The sequence below is a fragment of the Engystomops pustulosus genome, chromosome 2 (genome assembly GCF_040894005.1).
Source record: "Engystomops pustulosus chromosome 2, aEngPut4.maternal, whole genome shotgun sequence".
NCBI classification, from domain to species: domain Eukaryota; kingdom Metazoa; phylum Chordata; class Amphibia; order Anura; family Leptodactylidae; genus Engystomops; species Engystomops pustulosus.
The window spans coordinates 60,316,290-60,335,256 of record NC_092412.1 but is presented as its reverse complement, the minus strand read 5'-3'; the positions used below and the strand labels follow the sequence as shown (position 1 = coordinate 60,335,256).

Genomic DNA, 18,967 nt, shown 5'->3' with positions numbered 1-18,967 from the left:
GGACAGTCTCAGCAGAAGACGCCCAGGCTGGTTCCTCTAAGAGGGTCCGTAGTTCAGCGAAGAAAGTGGTAATGTCTGCTGTAACTGGGTCTCCTTTGTCCCAGAAAGGTGTGGCCCAGGCCAGGGCTCTTCCAGTGAGAAGACTGATCATGAAAGCCATTCTCGACCGTTCCGTTACGAACTGTGTCGGCATTAGATCAATATGCAAGGAGCACTGGGTAATAAAGCCCCTGCACAACTTTGCATCCCCATCATATTTGGAAGGCATAGAGAGCCTCAGCCTAGGTTCTGTGGAAGGTAGACCAACCGGGCTAGCAGATGGAACCACAGGAACTTGACGTGATGACGTGGGAGGACAATAGCCTCTGTAGAATGGCTGTGGCTTCTCCCAGCTGCTGACTTTGTACGGCAATACACTGGGAATGCTGGGTCACGATGGCAGGGAGATCAGCTAGTTCTATTAGCGGAACCTTAGTGGGATCCATGGCCGGATCTTACTGTCAGGCTTCGGGATCAGTGGATCCTCTGGATCACTGCGGGAGATGGTACTAGACGACACCAGAAACCGGTATCTAACTGGCACCTGGTTTTCACCAGAGCTCGCCACAAAGTGGGATGAATTTGCTGCGGCAGGATACCACAAGGTCGTTCCTGAGGTGCGACTAGCCCGCGGTGGCAGCCGAGGTCGAGGTACCTTAAAAGCAGACAGACTCGTGGTCGGGTCCAGGCACAGGGTCTGGGCAGACGGCAGAGATGCAAGGTCACGTCCAAATCTGGGGTCAGAAACAGGAGGTCCAGGCAGAACAGGAACACAGCAACATGGAGGAACTCTGGTAACACAGGAACACGGAGGGACTCTGGTAACACAGGAACACGGGAACACAGGACTCATGAGTAGGAACGCATGAATATCGCTGGGGAGCTTTTTCAAAGGCTGTGAGGCACAAAGATTGGGTGGGGAATGCAGGAAGTTGTCAGTTTTTATAAAATTCCAGGAAATGGCCAACACCAATTAGTGGTGTGCTGGACCTTTAAATGTTTCACACCCCGGAGAACACCCTGTGTGAACACCTGGCTCATTTACTCCTTTATGGTATTGGAAGACGGCAATCCATCCCTGTATACGACTTTTGTTGGATAAGTCTATTTTGTATATCTCTATATATGTTTTGGGATTGTGGTGTTTTGTGTATTTGTCCAGAGTGAGATTACGTAGAACCCTGTGTTTTTAGATTAATTATTAAATTGTAAATTTCAACTTGTTCGACTGGAATATACTTTACCTTATTAAGACAGTAATTAATTAATATATATTTCCTTACATTATCAGGGTCCAGGTTTATATACACTTTTATGTAGCTTTGAACATTCACTAGTATCTGACACAGAAAGAGAGATGAGACACAATCACATTCTCGGCTCTGCTATTTCTGCCATAATATACACTGTCAGCTCTGTTGTGCCTCTCTCCCCTGGATAAAGACCTTATCTGCCTGTAGCTTGTAGATTTACTCTCCTCATGCTGCTTTTTGCCAGAAAGAAGTGTCTGTGTGTGAGCTCATCTTGAAATGCAAGAGAAGGGCCTGGAAGCAGAGAGGAGCTCACTGCAGCATCAGACAGGAGAACAATCTGTTCTGCCCAACCCTAGACTTCTGATTTACAGTCGGATTCCTGGGCAACCAAAATTGTGTAAAGCAGGACTGATAGAGACAAGCTGGAATTATATATGTGAAATGCTGTATTTTTTTAAAATAACATTGAATTAGAGAATGTGTTATTTTGTCATCCTAAGTATATTTAAGAATCATATCTTTGTGGAAATACTCCTTTAACCCATGATGGAGATTTCTCTATAGTCTGTCCACAGATTTCCTTAAAAAAAGCCTGCTAATAATACAGGACTTTCACCTGCAGGTGACCATAAGCTGATAATGAGGCTTTAGAAAAATTTGCACAAGAAATTTTCATAAAAACAAATAACAAAATTGACATACATCCTGCTTATTGTTTTGGGAAGTTTCTCAGTTCTTGTGTAGTAATGTGTAGTATTTTACTGGGACCCAGATATACTGGTGAGATGATTCCCTTTACAAAACCTGTTTCCTGTAATTTTTTCTTTCAAGTACGTTCCACACCTGAGCTCGATGGGTGTGTTTTCCTGAGAGTATGACAGAGTGAGCCTCTATTTTAACGGAGAGGTGATTCAGCTGGGTAGTGTGTAAGGAGGGATCTGCATTCATCCAGTGACAAGGGTGAACAAAGCAAGAAGAAACCTCTAGGGAAATGCTTTCTGCTTTCACATCAGGATTTCTTTAGGTTCCTGTAAGGAGAGACTGAGTAAGTACTTGCTATGTGTAATTTGTTCCTGGCCAGAGAAAATTGTAAACCAACAATTTTAAACTTCTTATGTTGGGTTAAATTAATTGGCTACATTTATTAAAGCATTTGTGCCTGTTTTCTGTCTGATTTTGCACTGAAAAGAACATGTAAAATGCTAATAGAAAGTATCAGTACCACTTTTGTGTCATGGCTGAACTGTGTCCAGCAAGACAGAAAAAATGTGCATCTAATGGGGCGTATTAGTGCTTATTAGGAGTTTATTACTGACATGCACCACAATTCTGCAGCATGGATACAGTGCACCAAAAAAGATGGTGTCCACTTCCCAAACAGTGCAGGAGGCGCCAGATTAATGAAGACCCTGCACCAGTTTTCATGAATCTGCTGCACTGCACACTCCACAGGCAAACTGCACATAGTACAGACTGCACTAGTTTGGATAAACATGGGGCATTGTCTTAACACTGTAGGCTTTCTTACTGTTCACATATAAAATGATTTAGTTGTGCAATAAAAAAGAACCATTAATAAAGAAGACAACATACAGTATATCATCTTTCTGTATGTTTAAACAGTTATATAAAGACAAAATCATATTTTCATGTTTCCGTCATGGCACTCTTGGGCTGGGTTTACCCTGTTTTGTGTATGTTAATTCTTGTTCTGAATGATGAACTTAGTTTAAGAAACAAACTAACAATCTGAAATAATTTAATGATACAAGCAAATGATTTATATCCCTTTCCCATTGTTTAATAAGTGTTAAAATTGTGGTATTATTAACATGGTCATAGAATGCTTCAATCTCTTTCAAAGATCACTTACTAGGTTCTTGAGCATACGGTAAAAAGAATTTGAGTTTAGGACAATTCAAAGTCCATTGTTGATTCTATCTGTTTATATTGAATTTGAAATGTAGTTACTATAAGTCTTTTTCCTTTAAGTGTCCTTGCTCTTATCATTTCTGGCTGCATTGTATTCTTACAATACTTGTACACATTTTACTCATGTTCTATAAAGGACATGAAGTATTACCCAATAGAGTAATTTTGGTGTGGGAGCAACTTTAAAGTTGCATTAAAGGGAACCTGTCACCCTGTCATTTGTAGCTGGTGAAAGGGTCCAATAGACTCTGCAATGAATCATTTTAGTACTTTATACATTTCCTGGTTCCCTGTCAGTACTGTCCCGTGGGAGGGGGTGTGTGGGGGGGGGGTAACGAGGTGAAAGGGAGCTACAATGGTCAGAGTCCTTATCTCCTTGATTCATCCTCTCCTCGCTCATCCCACTCAATCGGCCTCTCCCCTGCTCACTCCCTTGTGCATACGTCAGCTGGAGACATCAGCAGAACCGAGGGGACAGGGACTCAGCCGCCATTGTAGCTGCCCATCGGGCCTCGCTGGACAGTGCTGACAGGGAACCAGGTAATGTCTAATATTTTTTAAGTACTGAAACCATTTAGAATGCTGGCTGATTTTTCTCCTGTGTAAGTCGCTCTTTAATCGGGCCTTAGATGGTGGTGCACATATAGGGGCTTTTAGCATCAGTTTGTTATCATTGTGCATTGTCATTCAAGTGGAGAGAAAAAAGTGGGTTGAAAGTAAAAAGTTGCAAAAATGCAAAGCAATAATTTTGGGGATCTTTTTTTTTAACTCTGGGGCGGAGTGTCTTTAGTGAAGGGGATGAGTCTTGCAGAGTCCAGCTACAGCTGTCACTCAAAGAGCTCTACAATGTCTATTCTTGGCAGAGGTCAATGACCTAAGACAGCCAGCATATGGCAATAACTGTGTTCATATAAATTTATTTGCATTCACAATAGGTCTACTCGATGGAATCTGCCCACACAGTGATAATTTAATGACATGTGTCCTTCAGAATTTTGTACTTGGTGACCCAATGTCTACGAGCCTGGAGTTCTAGTTTATTTTATTTTTGTATTTTTCTTACAGAGTGGAACAATGTTACTTCCCTGTGGACAGGTTTCATGGCTCCCATTCAGCTTTGGGTTTGTCATGGTTATTGGCCTAACATCTTTCTTTGCTGGAAGAAAACTGCACATTTATCATCATCATAAAACGTCTCATAAAATTTACAGGAATTTAAATTGGAATATAGATACAGCCTCAATTAAAGGTGCAGTATTTCCTTATGTTTATTATCATCATTACATGCTGTAAATTTGCCAACCAATAGTTTTGACTATGCCCAGGTGTGTGTACAGAACAATGGAAATGTAATCTTAATTGGTTATTAACCTTTCAACAAACCTTGCATAAATCAATGGTACAAGTGACTCAAGGAACTGTGTAACATACAAGTGCTTCTCAATAAATTATAATACCCGCAAAATGTTTTTTTTTCCAGTGATTCAATTCAAGAAGTGAAACTCATATATAGACTCATATACCGTAGTTATACAATAATCCAAAGCAAAGCAGCACTGTTATAAATAGTGATAAGAGGGTGATCTTTATTTAACCTTTGGCAACGTTCCTTTGTCAAGCAAGAAAGTAGTGTGCAGCTCAGATATATAAAGGGCGTACAATGATGACATCATCATGCTTATCAATTACAGATTTTTACCATACAGGTACATGGTACATGGTACATAAACATTTAAATGTTTTATACCGGTCATGCTGAAGGATGTTGCAGGCAGCAGATTGCTAATCCAAGATTCTCTGGCAAATGCCAAGCATCCTGCATGGTGTTGGGCTGTGAGCATAACTACCAGTTGTGGTAGGTCGTATCCGTACCGTACCTTTTTTTTACGGGTTACATACGGCCACATTCATTTCAATGGACAATACGTCTGACCATTTATATTGCCGTTGTTGACTCCGTTCTGTACCGTACCGTATACTGGCCGTATAAAAATATAGAGCATGTCCTATTTTCTCCCGTATTTCAGTTCCGTATGCCCTAGAAGTCTATGGGGACGTATAAAATACGGGTTAAATACGTGCTGCGTATACGGATGAAAAATGTCACGTATATACGGCCCATAAATACGGGACTGGAGAAATCATAAGGTCGTGTGAATGTTGCCTTACCCATAGAGTCATTACCCACAGAGTGAACTTTTTCAAATATTTGTTTAAGTGCATATTATCATAGTGCCCCCTTGTCTTTTGATTTGATTGAATCTGGACCAACTTTCCACCATATTTTTTGTATGGACCAATCATATATTTATATAAATTAATCATGTCCCCTCGTAGTAGTCTCTTTTTCAGAATAAATACATCTAGTTGTTTTAATCTTTCCTCATAACTGAGACCCTCCATGCACCTTATCATTTTTGTGGCTCTACGTTGAACCCTCTCCAGCTCCAGGGCATCCTTTTTATGGACCGGTGCCCAGAACTGGACAGCATATTCCAGGTCAGGTTGAACCAATGCCTTGTACAGTGGTAATATTACATCCCTATCCTAAAAGTCCATACCACTTTTAATACATGACAAGATCTTGCTGGCTTTAGAGGTTGATGTTAATGTTGATGATTATGGCTTGCAGCCATGGAAAACCCAATGGTCATTATACCAGAAAATTATAATTAACCCAAAACATCTACAAAGGCTTTCTCGGTATTTTGAGAGGTCCCTTAGGTTGCTGTCACACAGTGCGTTCTTGGACAGTTCTTGGACCGTTTTAAAATACACTGAAAATGCACGTGTTTTTACATGTTTACCATATACAGGCAGTCCCCGGGTTACATACAAGATAGGGTCTGTAGGTTTGTTCTTAAGTTGAATTTGTATCTAAGTCAGAACTGTATGTTTTATCATTGTAATCCCAGCCAGAACTTTTTTGGTCTCTGTGACAATTGGATTTTAAAAATGTTGGATTGTCATAAGAACCAGGATTAACAATAAAGCTTCATTACAGACACCTGTGATAACTGTTACAGCAGTTTATTGTAGCCTGGGACTAAAGTACAATAAATTACCAATATCCAGTGGTCCGTTTGTAACTAGGGGTCGTATGTAAGTCGAGTGTTCTTAAGTAGGGGACCGCCTGTACTGTATTTGGCTGCTTTGAATCCTGTATTAACATTTCACATCTGCTTACACTTCCACAAATGAAGAAAAACTGATTCAAACCAGCCAAACACATGTTAAACATACAAAAATGCTAACGTTTTCAGTCCGTTTAAAAACACACCAAGAATGCACTGTGTGACAGCACCCTTCGTCTAGTTCAGTTGGTGACACAATCATGGGACAAACTGCTGACCTGATAGATGTCCAAAAGACATTGACACACTCCATAAGGAGCGTAAGCCTCAAAAGGTTATTGCTAAAGAAGCTGGATGTTCAGAGTGCTGTATCAAAGCATATTAATGGAAAGTTGAGTGGAAGGAAAAGTATGGTAGAAAAAGGTGCATAAGCAATATATATATTGAAATACCTCAGCCTTGATACGATTGTTAAGAAAAGGCCATTCAAAAATTTGGGAAAGATTCACAAGGAGTGGTCTGCTGCTGGAAAGCCACCACACACAGACATATCCAGGACATGGGCTAAAAGTGTCACATTCCATGTGTCAAGCCTCTCCTGATCAATAGACAACGCCAGAAGCCTCTCACCAGGGCCTAGGAGAAAAACAACTGGACTGTTGATCAGTGGTCCATTGTGTTATTTTTAGATTAAAGTAAAATTTGCATTTCATTTGGAAATCGATGTCTCATAGTCTGGAGAAATAGTGGAGAGGCAATCAGTGATGGTTTGGGGAGCCATGTCTTCTGCTGGTGTAGGTCCACCGTGTTTTATCAAAACTGAAATTAGTGCCGCTATCAGAAAATTTTAGAGTGCTTCTTGCTTCCCTCTTCCAATAAGCTTTTCAGAGATTGAATTTTCATTTTCCAGCAGAACTTGGTACCTGTCCACACTGTCATAAGTACCTGGTTAAATAACCACAGTATCAATCTGCTAGATTGGCCAGCAGATTCGCCTGACCTTAACCCCATAGAGAATCTGTCAAGAGGAAGATGAGAGACATCAGACAACAATGCAGACAAGCTGAAGGCCTCCATGCCACACCACATTGATGCAGTCATTCATGCAAAAGGAGCCCCGACCAAATATTGTTTGCATTTGTGATGAAGACGCATGTTTTTTTGTAATATTGAAAACTGGTTTTCTGTAACTCTGGGTGTGGTGGTACATTAGTTTCCTGGTTTGGTAAACTTATTTGTGAATGAGTGTGAATGACTTATCATTCTACTTTTCTCATTAGCCCGGCCTCCTAATGCTTTATTCTCTTCTGTCTAGTATTACCACCTGTACCAAAACCAGGGAATGTGCTGTTACAATGTAACACAATGTAATATACTATGTAATATATGTTATGTTCTACTTACCTGCAGCATGGGTCTGCTCTGACCTTATAAGAGGCAGGCCAGCAGCAGCTCTGGTGTTTTATACGGTAATCTGCAGAGAATTGTGGGTTTTTTAATTGTATAAAAGGTGGCACTGACCAGCAATCTGGGGGATTTTGATTGTGAAGATTTGTGTTTTGCCTTCTGCTGGTCTGTGGAACTACAAGAGCCTGGTGTCTATTGAACCTATTATACCGTATTTTTCGGACTATAAGGCGCACAAAAAATCCTTTGATTTTCTCAGAAATCAAAGGTGCGCCTTATATTCCAGTGCGTCTTATATATGAACCATACTTACAGACAACAGCTGCCTTGAACTGTGTACAGGTCTGCCACCTGCTGGTCATTCATCCTTATAATTAGGTGCGTCTTATAGTCCAGTGCGCCTTATATATGAACCTAGACGTTTTAGCAGACATTTATTGAAGGTGCGTCTTATACTCCGGTGCGCCTTATAGTCCGAAAAATACTGTATATGGACTATTAAAAATAAACTCCTTTGAATTATTTTCATCAAGCAAAGCCTGGTTGTGCATTGAAAATCCTATGCCTCACACATCAATTTGTAGATACTTTTCATTAGGCCAACATTTCTCAGTTCAAAAAATTTTATATAGTTGGTTTTATATAATATTATAATTTTCTGAGATATTGTGCCACAAATATCGAAACTAGGTCAATCTTCCCTATGTACAGTTTGCCTGTGGAGTGTGCAGGGAGAATTTTATTGAATTTTGTGCGATAGTGGGGGGCAATTATCAATGCCTTTTTGGCTTAGAAAACGGTGCAGACACTCATTTGCATCTAACTTTACTCCATTTGTGCAAAAAACTTTGCACATATAAAAGTTTTCACCACCCTCCCAACATTTTGTAAAATTAGTGTGGCAAGGGGGTGGGTCATTATTTACTAACTGTTACCCCAGTTTTCTAATGTGATACAATTGACTTAAGTCCCCTAACCAATTACCGCATTTGGATGTTCCTGAATGTCCTGATGCGTGAGGGGGGGGTATTGGGTCTTTGCTGTATAATAAATAACACTTGCGATAACACAATCGCGGGTGTTAACCATTCAAATGCCGCCGGCAAAAGTGCGCATGGCGTTTATGTCAAACTCAAAGGCCTGTTAGTAACAGACCGATACAGATGCACTGGTGGGAGAGATCAGACTAGTGATCAAGTACCCTAAGGGGTTTAAAATTATAATAAAAAACAATTTTAAAAAAGTAAAAAAAAAAAATTACCCCCTTTCCCTATACCTGATATAAAAAGAAATAAACAAGTTAAATCATAAACATGTTAGGTATCAACCAGTCCTGAAATGCTGATCTATCAAAATATAAAAACTGATTTTCCCGGTGGTAAGCCCTATACCGGAAAATAGTGTCCTAATGTCAGAAATTCAATTTTTTGTCATTTTGCTTCATGTAAAATTTTAAATACAAAGCGATCAAAAGTTTGTACAGTGCCAAAAATGGTAGAAATGAAAACGTAATCTTGTCCCGCAAAAAAATGACACCTTACACAGCTCCATACACCAAAGTATGAAAAAGTTATTAGCGTCAGATTTTATTAGCGGCAGATTTTATTAGCGGCAGATTTTATTAGCGGCAGATCTTTTTTAATAAAAGGTTTTCATTCTTTAAACGCTATTAAACCGTAATTAAACCTATATAACCTATATTAATACCACCACTAGTAAGGATATTTTTTGCATAGAAAACAAGCTCCTATACAGCTCTGAGCATGGAATAAAAAAAAAGTTTTGGATTTTTTGAGAATGGGGAGCAAAAGGTGGAAACGGATTAACGGGCAGCTGCGTTAAGAGTTAATGTACTTAAAGAGAACCCATCAGGCAAAATAACCCCCCTAATCTAAATATATTTTCATAAACTGCCATTAGAAAGCATTGGCTCTATCCCTTCATTGTCCCTCTACAGTCCTTAAAAACTAAGCAATGAGGTCCTAAAGCTGTATGCAAATGACCTGTGAGATGTCCACTGAGTCATTAGCATATTCAAGCTGTCCAGCTTATTCATGAGTGAGAGGCACAACCCCAGTGCTTGACTGACAGCCTGTATAATGACAAGAGGTATAATGGTGTAATGGCTCCTCCATGTGCTTCCTGGTGCTGGCGCCCCCTGCAGCCTGTGTGTATGAGATACTCCTATACACATGACAGACAGACTGTATAATGGTGTGAGGTATAATGGTGTAATGGCTCCTCCATGTGCTTCCTGGTGCTGGCGCCCCCTGCAGCCTGTGTGTATGAGATACTCCTATACACATGACTGACAGCCTGTATAATGATGTGAGGTATAATGGTGTAATGGCTTCTCCATGTGCTTCCTGGTGCAGGCGCCCCCTGCAGCCTGTGTGTATGAGATACTCCTATACGCATGACTGACAGCCTGTATAATGGTGTGAGGTATAATGGTGTAATGGCTCCTCCATGTGCTTCCTGGTGCTGGCGTCCCCTGCAGCCTGTGTGTATGAGATACTCCTATACGCATGACTGACAGCCTGTATAATGATGTGAGGTATAATGGTGTAATGGCTTCTCCATGTGCTTCCTGGTGCAGGCACCCCCTGCAGACTGTGTGTATGAGATACTCCTATACGCATGACTAACAGCCTGTATGATGGTGTGAGGTATAATGGTGTAATGGCTCCTCCATGTTCTTCCTTGGTGCTGGCGGCCCCTGCAGCCTGTGTGTGTATGAGATACTCCTATACACATCACTGGCAGCCTGTTTAATGATGTGAGGTATAATGGTGTAATGGCTTCTCCATGTGCTTCCTGGTGCTGGCGCCCCCTGCAGCCTATACACATGACTGACAGCCTGTATAATAGTGTGAGGCTGTATAATGATGTGCTTCCTGGTGCTGGCAGCCACGCCCCCTGCAGCCTGTGTGTGTATAGGAGAGATACAACAGCTCTAGGCAGCCATGTTACAGCAGAATATGTCAGGTACTTGTGTAGCTGATGTCTGTGTCTCTGTGTATTAGGAGGATGCAGCATGTCAGCAGATACAGCACAGACACCAGCAATGCTTTACTATACATTACACACAGACATGAGCAGGGGGAGGAGAGGGGAGGGGGAACAGGAGTGACATCACTGCCTCTGACCATGTGACCAGCCTCATTTACATAATAAATAAAAGATGATTTTACAATGATTAATGTATGAATTGACTAGGTAAAGGCTGGGGTGGGATCATTGTGAGCTGCTCCAACAGGTAGTAGTGACAGGACAAGTGACACAGACCTGATGGCAGGTGTCCTTTAATTGTAGTGGTGCCATAAACCTAATTTATGATGAGGTCTGTGTCTTGCCATAAAGTAGGCACATGCTCCACTGGTGTAGGGGGAATCAAAATCATCGGTACAAACGCTGGTCTTGATATATTCTCCCCAATGAGTAGTACCCACTGGTCTCCTAAGGCTTTCATCAAGAGGTTATACACCCCACAAGCCAACCTTATTCCACTGCCTGGCTACTACGCACTTGCCCCCACTAGGGACAAGGCTGTCTCTTTGTATGAACCCAACAATCCCCTGATGAGCCCATAGGGCGAAACAAGTCTTTTCGGGACATGGGATTCAAACTTCAGCCATGATACGCTTTTCAAAGATATAGGGGTCAGAACACGTACTATGTTGACTCCTCTTTGACGCCATACCTGACGTTACCTGCTATAATAGGTCAATAAAAGGGCCAGCTATTGCAGGGTCAGGTTCCAGTCGGGACTGCGGTTAAATAGGACCCCAGTTCCGAGGCTAGGCTTTCAGGGTGTGATAGACGTATAGTCCATATCAGGGATCTGCATAGGGTAATACTGCACGACCACTGAGTCTCATATAGCCTAACCCAACTGGACATTATCTCTTCACCTCTCTGTTACTTTTGGTGCATTTATGTGTACTCCCTCGGTTTCTTTTTGTACCCCACTGAGTCCACAAATTGACTCCTGTCAATTTGGACACCATCTCCAAAGGAGTTACACAATTGCCCCTAGTGGGAGATCTGAGTTGTATACAACTCCTTTATCAAGTCATCTACACAGCTGAGGACACCTCAGGCCTACTCTCATACTCCTATTTATCTCCTTCACTTGTAGATTTGTCATCCATGCCGAGGAACTCCACATCTTGACAGCAAAGATTCAAATTGACGTGTCTTTATCAATCTCTGTAAATAAACGTACATATATATATTTTCACAAATCACTAGTTGTACTTCTTCTGCAATTCGTTAAAGTGATTTTCTAGGGATATCTCAGTAGTTACCCTGAGTCCTCCCACCCTTAGTCCCCAATGAATAGTTAACCATTGTACATACAACATTCAAGCATAGCATGCAAAACAATAGACACCTCCTCGGAGCCCGGATAGACCGCATTATAAGTTAGTGCGGTCTGCCCGGTACTGCTGGGGCTTATTATGTGAGTGCTCACACTGTTGCCATGGATTTAGTAGCCATGGCAACAGCATAAACAAAGCCATACAGCTACAGTATTTTACAAGCACATACAATATCCACATACACTGAGCTATATAAAAATATACAAATACCGTATATACATAACACATACATAAGCACATATGCTACCCCACACACACACACAAACTAACATGCTCAGACACACATATCATGCACCTACATACACATATACTTCCACATATATGTACACATAATACACATTTAAACATACTTACACACAGTTTAGTGCTGTACTGTACTTACAGCATCCTTCATGCTTTCAGAGGAGCCCTCTATGTCCCCCTCCCCCTCCAGCACGACTGACAGCAGCTAGAAGAGGAGGGGTATGTTTGAAGCCCTCTCTTCCCCTGCTCCACACATGTATAGGCAGATCGGCCTGCTGTTGCTCTAATAGAGCAGCAACAGGCAGATTTTTAACCCCATTGGCCCCCCAGCAACTTGTAGCCCCAAGCCAACGCTCATAATAGAGAGGGCAAAGTGAGTCACAGCAGCTACGCCTCCACCTAGAAGGTCATAGACAACTGCAAGCTACAGATAGAAGATAGAGTGAGGAAAGTTGTTAGAAAATGTAGTTTACCAGTGTTCTCCTCACAAAGTCACACTAGACTACTGATTTATTCAAAGTGTGTTAAAACGGGGGTACACCTTATACGTCAACATTTCAGTATTATATTGCATTTTTTTTTGTCTTGTTTTAAAGAGTTTTTTTTGGCATTTTGTTTATGCATCATTTCCAGCATTAAGATCAAGAAATAAATCAATGTATATTAAATAATTTAAATACCGTATATATAATTGAGTATAAGCTCACCCGAGTATAAGCCGAGACCCCTAATTTTACCACTTTTAAAACTGGGAAAACCTATTGACTCGAGTATAAGCCGAGGGTGGGAAATCCATTGGTCACAGCCTCCCAGTATATAGCCAGCCAGCCCCCAGTAGTATACAGCAAGCCTTCCCTGTGTAGTATACAGCTAGCCCAGCCTGCCCCCAGTAGTATACAGGCAGCCCAGCCTGCCCCCAAAAGTATACAACCAGCCCAGCCTGCCCCCAAAAGTATACAGCCAGCCCAGCCTGCCCCCAAAAGTATACAGCCAGCCCACCCTTATAATAAAAAAATAAACTTATATACTCACCTTCTGGCTCCCCGATGTCTACATGGCTCCTCCGATGTCCGCGCGGCTCCGCTTCTTTCTTTCTCGTGGCTCTTCTTCAATCTCCCGTCTTACTTAAAAGCCTGCAGGGCGCGGCCATGTTTTCTTCCAAAGCATGCGCCTGCCGGACAGGAGATAGCATGGCCGCGCCCTGCAGGCTTTAAAGAAGATGGAAGATTGAAGAGGAGCCGCGAGGAAGAAAGAAGCTGAGCCGTGCAGACATCGGGGAGCCGTGCCGAACATCGGGGCCGTTGGTGGGTGAGTATATAAATTTTTTTTGACTCGTGTATAAGCCGAGGTTAGGTTTTTTAGCACATTTTTTGTGCTGAAAAACTCACCTTATACACGAGTATATACGGTAAATACATTTTTTAAATCATCTGCTCATTTCAATTTCCACTTGGAAATATTTTGATATCAAACCTGATTTCCACGTTAGGTCCATTTCACAGCCAATCTGCATCTATAGTCTATGAGTGATCTGTTAAGAGGTTCTGAGTAGGACATGCTTTACTTTTAAAATAACTGCCATGGGCATTGATCCATTACGAAATATTGCATTTTGCACCATCCATGGCCAATTATGTGCACTCACAGGTAGTATAGTAGCTTAAATGCAATTTTTGTACATTAGCAAGAACCAATTTATATTTTTTAAAATAAAAACTCCTTTCACTACAGATCATGGCAAAAAAAAAAGAAGTTGAATATAATAAGCCCATTGCATTTAAACAACCTAAAACTTTTGAGCCAGCTCTTTTTCCTGCGTGCAGGAGTAATCGGTGGAGAACCTGTTTGGCACAGGCAAATTTCTTACCTAGGCATCGACTTGTCTGTAAAAACCTGACCTAGTTTCATGAATTCAAGGACAAGTTCTGACAACCTAAAAGTAAAAATTTTACTGGGTTTGGAAGGCAAAGACACAAGAACCAAACAGTACAGTGAGCTGCAATACTAAACATTGCCCATGAGGCACTGGTGTTTCTGTTGATTTATTATTGATCTTATTCAAAATATTTTTTTTTCATAAAATGATTATTATTATGTTTTTGCCATTCAATGTTTTACAATAACCAAGGGGGAGTGCCTAAAATATCATGCACCCATACATCAAAAGGTCAACATGAAGATGAATCAATGGATAAAGCAAGGTATACTTTTATACTACCAAGAAGTAACTGTAAAAGAAAAAGAAGTAAACCTTAGTGGAATTACTAATAAATTTAGGGTGATTTAATGGAAAAAAACTCTTTCTGATTTTTCTGTATTTGTTTTTTCATTTTGCAGACAATAGCGTAAGTGAAGAGCTTTCCCACAAAGTCCGACTACTGTGTTGGGTTATGACAGCACCGGCTTACTTAGAGTCTAAAACTATTCACGTGAAGAACACATGGACTCGGCATTGCAATAAGATTTTATTCATGAGTTCCACCATAAATGAGGACTTCCCAACCATTGGACTAGGTACTCAGGAAGGCAGAGATCAACTCTACTGGAAGACAATAAAGGCTTTCCAATATATACACAAACATCACTTTTATGATGCTGACTGGTTCTTAAAGGCAGATGATGACACTTATGTTATGGTAGAAAATTTACGATGGATGCTATCCAACTATACACCAGACCAGCCAATATATTTTGGCAAGCGCTTCAAACCCTTTGTCAAACAAGGCTATATGAGTGGTGGAGCTGGTTATGTACTTAGCAGAGAATCCTTGCACCGCTTCATAGAAGGATTCAAAAACGGAACTTGTACTCACAAATCCTCGGTTGAAGATTTGGAACTGGGTGATTGTATGGAGAAGGTTGGAGTGATACCTGGTGATACCAGGGACAGTGAAGGAAGAGAGAGCTTTCATCCATTTACACCTGAGTATCACATCACTAGACGTTTCCCAGGGGGTTCTATTTATAGTAGCTACTGTTTTTATCCTATTATAGAGGTAAGATTGATGATTCTAGACATTTTGATTCAATCCAGAAAGTATGAACCAAAATTTATTTTTTGAAGGAGCATATTCATGTTCTGCTACAAACAGGGTTGTAACAGGGTTGCAGCCATAGAGCCATAGCAGCTGCTATGGGGCCCACATTGTTAGGGGACCCCGGAATCAGATTTTGCACACTAAAGAAAATAGGAGGTGCACTGTTATATACATATTACGCTGCACATTGTACATAAATGTACATAAATCTTTCACAGTGCTCAACTGGGCGGGCAGCTAAGATAAGAAATGTAAAAGAAAGAGAAGGTCAGAGACAGTCAAAAAAGTTTATAAAAAAGGGACGGTCAGTGACATAGACGGTCAAAGAGAGAAGCAGTCAGAGACAGACAGAGACAGTCGGAGACAGTCAGTCAGAGACAGAGAGAGAGTTAGATACATATAAAATATTTTTGTTAACCCATTCTATTTTGCTATAGCTAAGAGCAGCTATTTACTATGCCGGTAAATGCCAGGAGCTACAGCTACAGCTAGTAAATATATAAAAATGGGTCTTAATATTGAATATCAATATGAATTTTCAGCAGATAAAAAAACACTTTATTTAATCAATACAATACAAGACATACATACCATCAATTACCAATATAAACAATCACCTAAAATCACCAAAATCCACCCTGAAATACTATCAGACACTAGGTAAATACAATCACAAAGTAAATTCAAGTACATTGCTTCCAGCACACCACTCTATACTCACCAGTGTGTTCCATAATTATTGGTCAGTAAAGGGGGAGAGGGAGTACCCAATGACCACCACAGCACCCTGATGCACATTTTGCTGTACCTTTCGGCCCTTGAAATTGCGGGATGCTGATGGGTGGCAGTGGTGTCTTAGGTGTCTAAAGTGTTAACCCTTTCGCCACTGGCAAAGCTGCTGGCGGCGTTAAAAAGCTGTGAGCATTTGGGATTTTTTTCCCCGCTTCCCATTACATGGCATCAAATAATTAAAAAAAAACATGCCCTCAAACAGCTCTTTACATAGAAAAATGAAATAGTCATAGATTCTATCTGTGGCAGGATCTTACAGGCATTTACTACTGACAGCCTTAGGGACTTAGATCAAACCATGAGTTTTCAGTAGCAATGACTGCTGATGAAAAATGCTGCGGGGGGAATGGGGGCAGATTGTGGGGGGAATCAATTAAAAGGATCCTGTCACCAGGGAACACATTTTCACTAAAGACAGGTTGCACAAGCCTGCCGCCGGTGTTTTGCGTTAATGTAACGTGAAACACCGGCGGCTCGTTCCTGATTGCAGGCGTTTCCATAGAAACGCCGATGCAATCGGGCCGAGGCCCGCCCCGGTGGGTGCGACTTTGTCTGTGTTTGCGTTTGCAAGTGCAGACAAAACGCTAAGTGTGGCGCCGGCCTAAGTTACATCTGACAAACAGTGTTTCCTGATGTTGGTTCAGCTCTGGTGACGAGCTGACTCGGCATCAGCTCCTTGAGTCAAGGAGCATTAAAGGGGTTTTCCCACAAACTAAAGATAGGCCCTATTCACAGGATAGGGCTTAACTTGCTGATCAGTGGGGGTCTCAGTGCTGAGACCCCCACTGATCAACAAGTTAGGCCTTATGCCATGGATAGGGCCTACCTTTAGTTCATGGGAAAACCCCTTTAAGTGAAAGCCCTCCATGCAGTAGTAGTACTTCAAGAAGAGTTAAGGGGTTAAGGCATTTAAATAAAATAAAGGCTTTACAAATTTGTTACCTAAGTCAATGTACTGACCCAAAGAATAAGGGGAGGTTGTCCTTTGAACTTCATAGTAAAAGCCGTTAATACGAAGCCCATAAGAAAATGGCACAACTGCAGTTTTTTTGTGAGTTACACTCTATTCAGAATTTTTCCATATTCCTAGTACGTTAGTAGTCATCAGAAAATTCAGTCTGTCAACAGAGAAATAAAAAAATGATAGCTTTTGGAATGTGGGGAGTTAAAAATAGAAACCCAAAAATTAAAGACGTTACATAAAAATGTTTTTTTTTTTTAAATTTTCTGTGATAATTCCACATAACTTCTCATATTTTCCTCCACAGGGTCCTCAGTGTTGTTCAGACCTGGCCATCTCATATCACTATGTTGATGCTGAGCTCATGTACACCCTGGAATATTTTACCTACCATCTGAGAGCATATGGATATCAGTACCGATACAGGCCCCCACTGCCAGTGAATTTCTTCAGACTACAAAACTCCAGTGCAAATGTTACAGAAATCAAAAACGTTACTTCAACAAAAGCAACTGAGCAATTAGGATAACGACTGGCAAAGGCAAAATGTGGAGAACTCACTTTAAGCAAACAGACACATATGGTTGGAAAAAGGGTTTTAATACAGTATTTATCCTATCGAGATCTTCATAAATGGTTCACAATCTTTCAACTATCCAGACTGGAAAATAACATTTTGTGTGTTTTATACATAGTATCAGATTTATACTGCCCAAATGTATATAATACTATATATGAAAACAATAAGTCTTAAAATCATGTGAATTAAATCTGAGCTGCTACACCAGGCTAGTCACTACACAATGTACAGCACTATCTACAGTTGGATCGATGGATGGCCAAACGGACACTCGATAGAGGTCATGAATATAAACCACTTTATCACAGATTTCTATATGTACGTACAGGTATTATATCCCACATGGTCTCCATAGCTTATATTACTTCTCTAACACTATAATGCCACTAATATTACACCATTTATTATCCTTACAGTGTAGGGACCAAAACTGAAATCTCTATACAAAAATCACAATAAAAGCAAATGGATGAATAAATGTTACTTATATGCAGTACTTTAATAATATAAACATATTACAATTACTAGGATTATAGAATGTTTATGCTGCTCTGTACTATATTAAATCAGCAATCTGCTCCTTAGTATTAGATGCTAAGACCCCTGGGAATCACCTGTAAGCTACAGTAACCTTGCCAGCGATTGTCTCTTCACCACAGTGGAATGAAGCATCAGCATCAAGTCAATAGACTTGCTGTGATATGCATGGGTGCAATGGATCATTCACAATGAGTAAAGTTCTGGATAGCCAAGATTTGTCTACAAAATTTTCCAAATTAACGGCTTCCAGATTTTCTCAAAATATTCTACACGAAAGACATGTCTGCCAGAAGGTGCGGGTTCCAATAGAGGTGACTGTCTCCACTAGATGTGGCTGTACCCAATAGAGGTGGCTGTCTCCATTAGAGGTGACTGTCTGAGGTGGCTGTCTCCAATAGAGATGGCTGTCTCCAATAGAGGTGGCTGTCTCCATTAGAGGTGGCTGTCTCCATTAGAGGTGACTGTCTCCAATAGAGGTGGCTGTCTCCATTGGAGGTGGCTGTCTCCAATAGAGGTGGCTGTCTCCATTGGAGGTGGCTGTCTCCATTAGAGGTGGCTGTCTCCATTAGAGGTGACTGTCTCCATTAGAGGTGTCTGTCTCAAATAGAGGTGGCTGTCTCCAATAGAGGTAGCTGTCTCCATTAGAGGTAGCCGTCCCCATTAGAGGTGGCTGTCTCAAATAGAGGTTGCTGTCTCCATTAGAGGTGGATGCCTCTAATAGAG

The 18,967-nt window shown here is 41.1% G+C and overlaps 1 protein-coding gene across 1 annotated transcript; it reads left to right on the top strand.

The window, feature by feature from the left end:
• The first annotated feature begins 2,180 nt into the window (after nucleotides 1–2,180).
• Nucleotides 2,181–18,467, top strand: LOC140116517 (glycoprotein-N-acetylgalactosamine 3-beta-galactosyltransferase 1-like). The gene is made up of 4 exons (XM_072133030.1): nucleotides 2,181–2,337; nucleotides 4,290–4,473; nucleotides 14,671–15,329; nucleotides 17,432–18,467. Exons 2-4 carry the CDS (start codon nucleotides 4,299–4,301, stop codon nucleotides 17,651–17,653), a joined length of 1,056 nt encoding a protein of 351 aa, XP_071989131.1. The 5' UTR covers nucleotides 2,181–2,337; nucleotides 4,290–4,298; the 3' UTR covers nucleotides 17,654–18,467.
• Nucleotides 18,468–18,967: the final 500 nt, after the last annotated feature.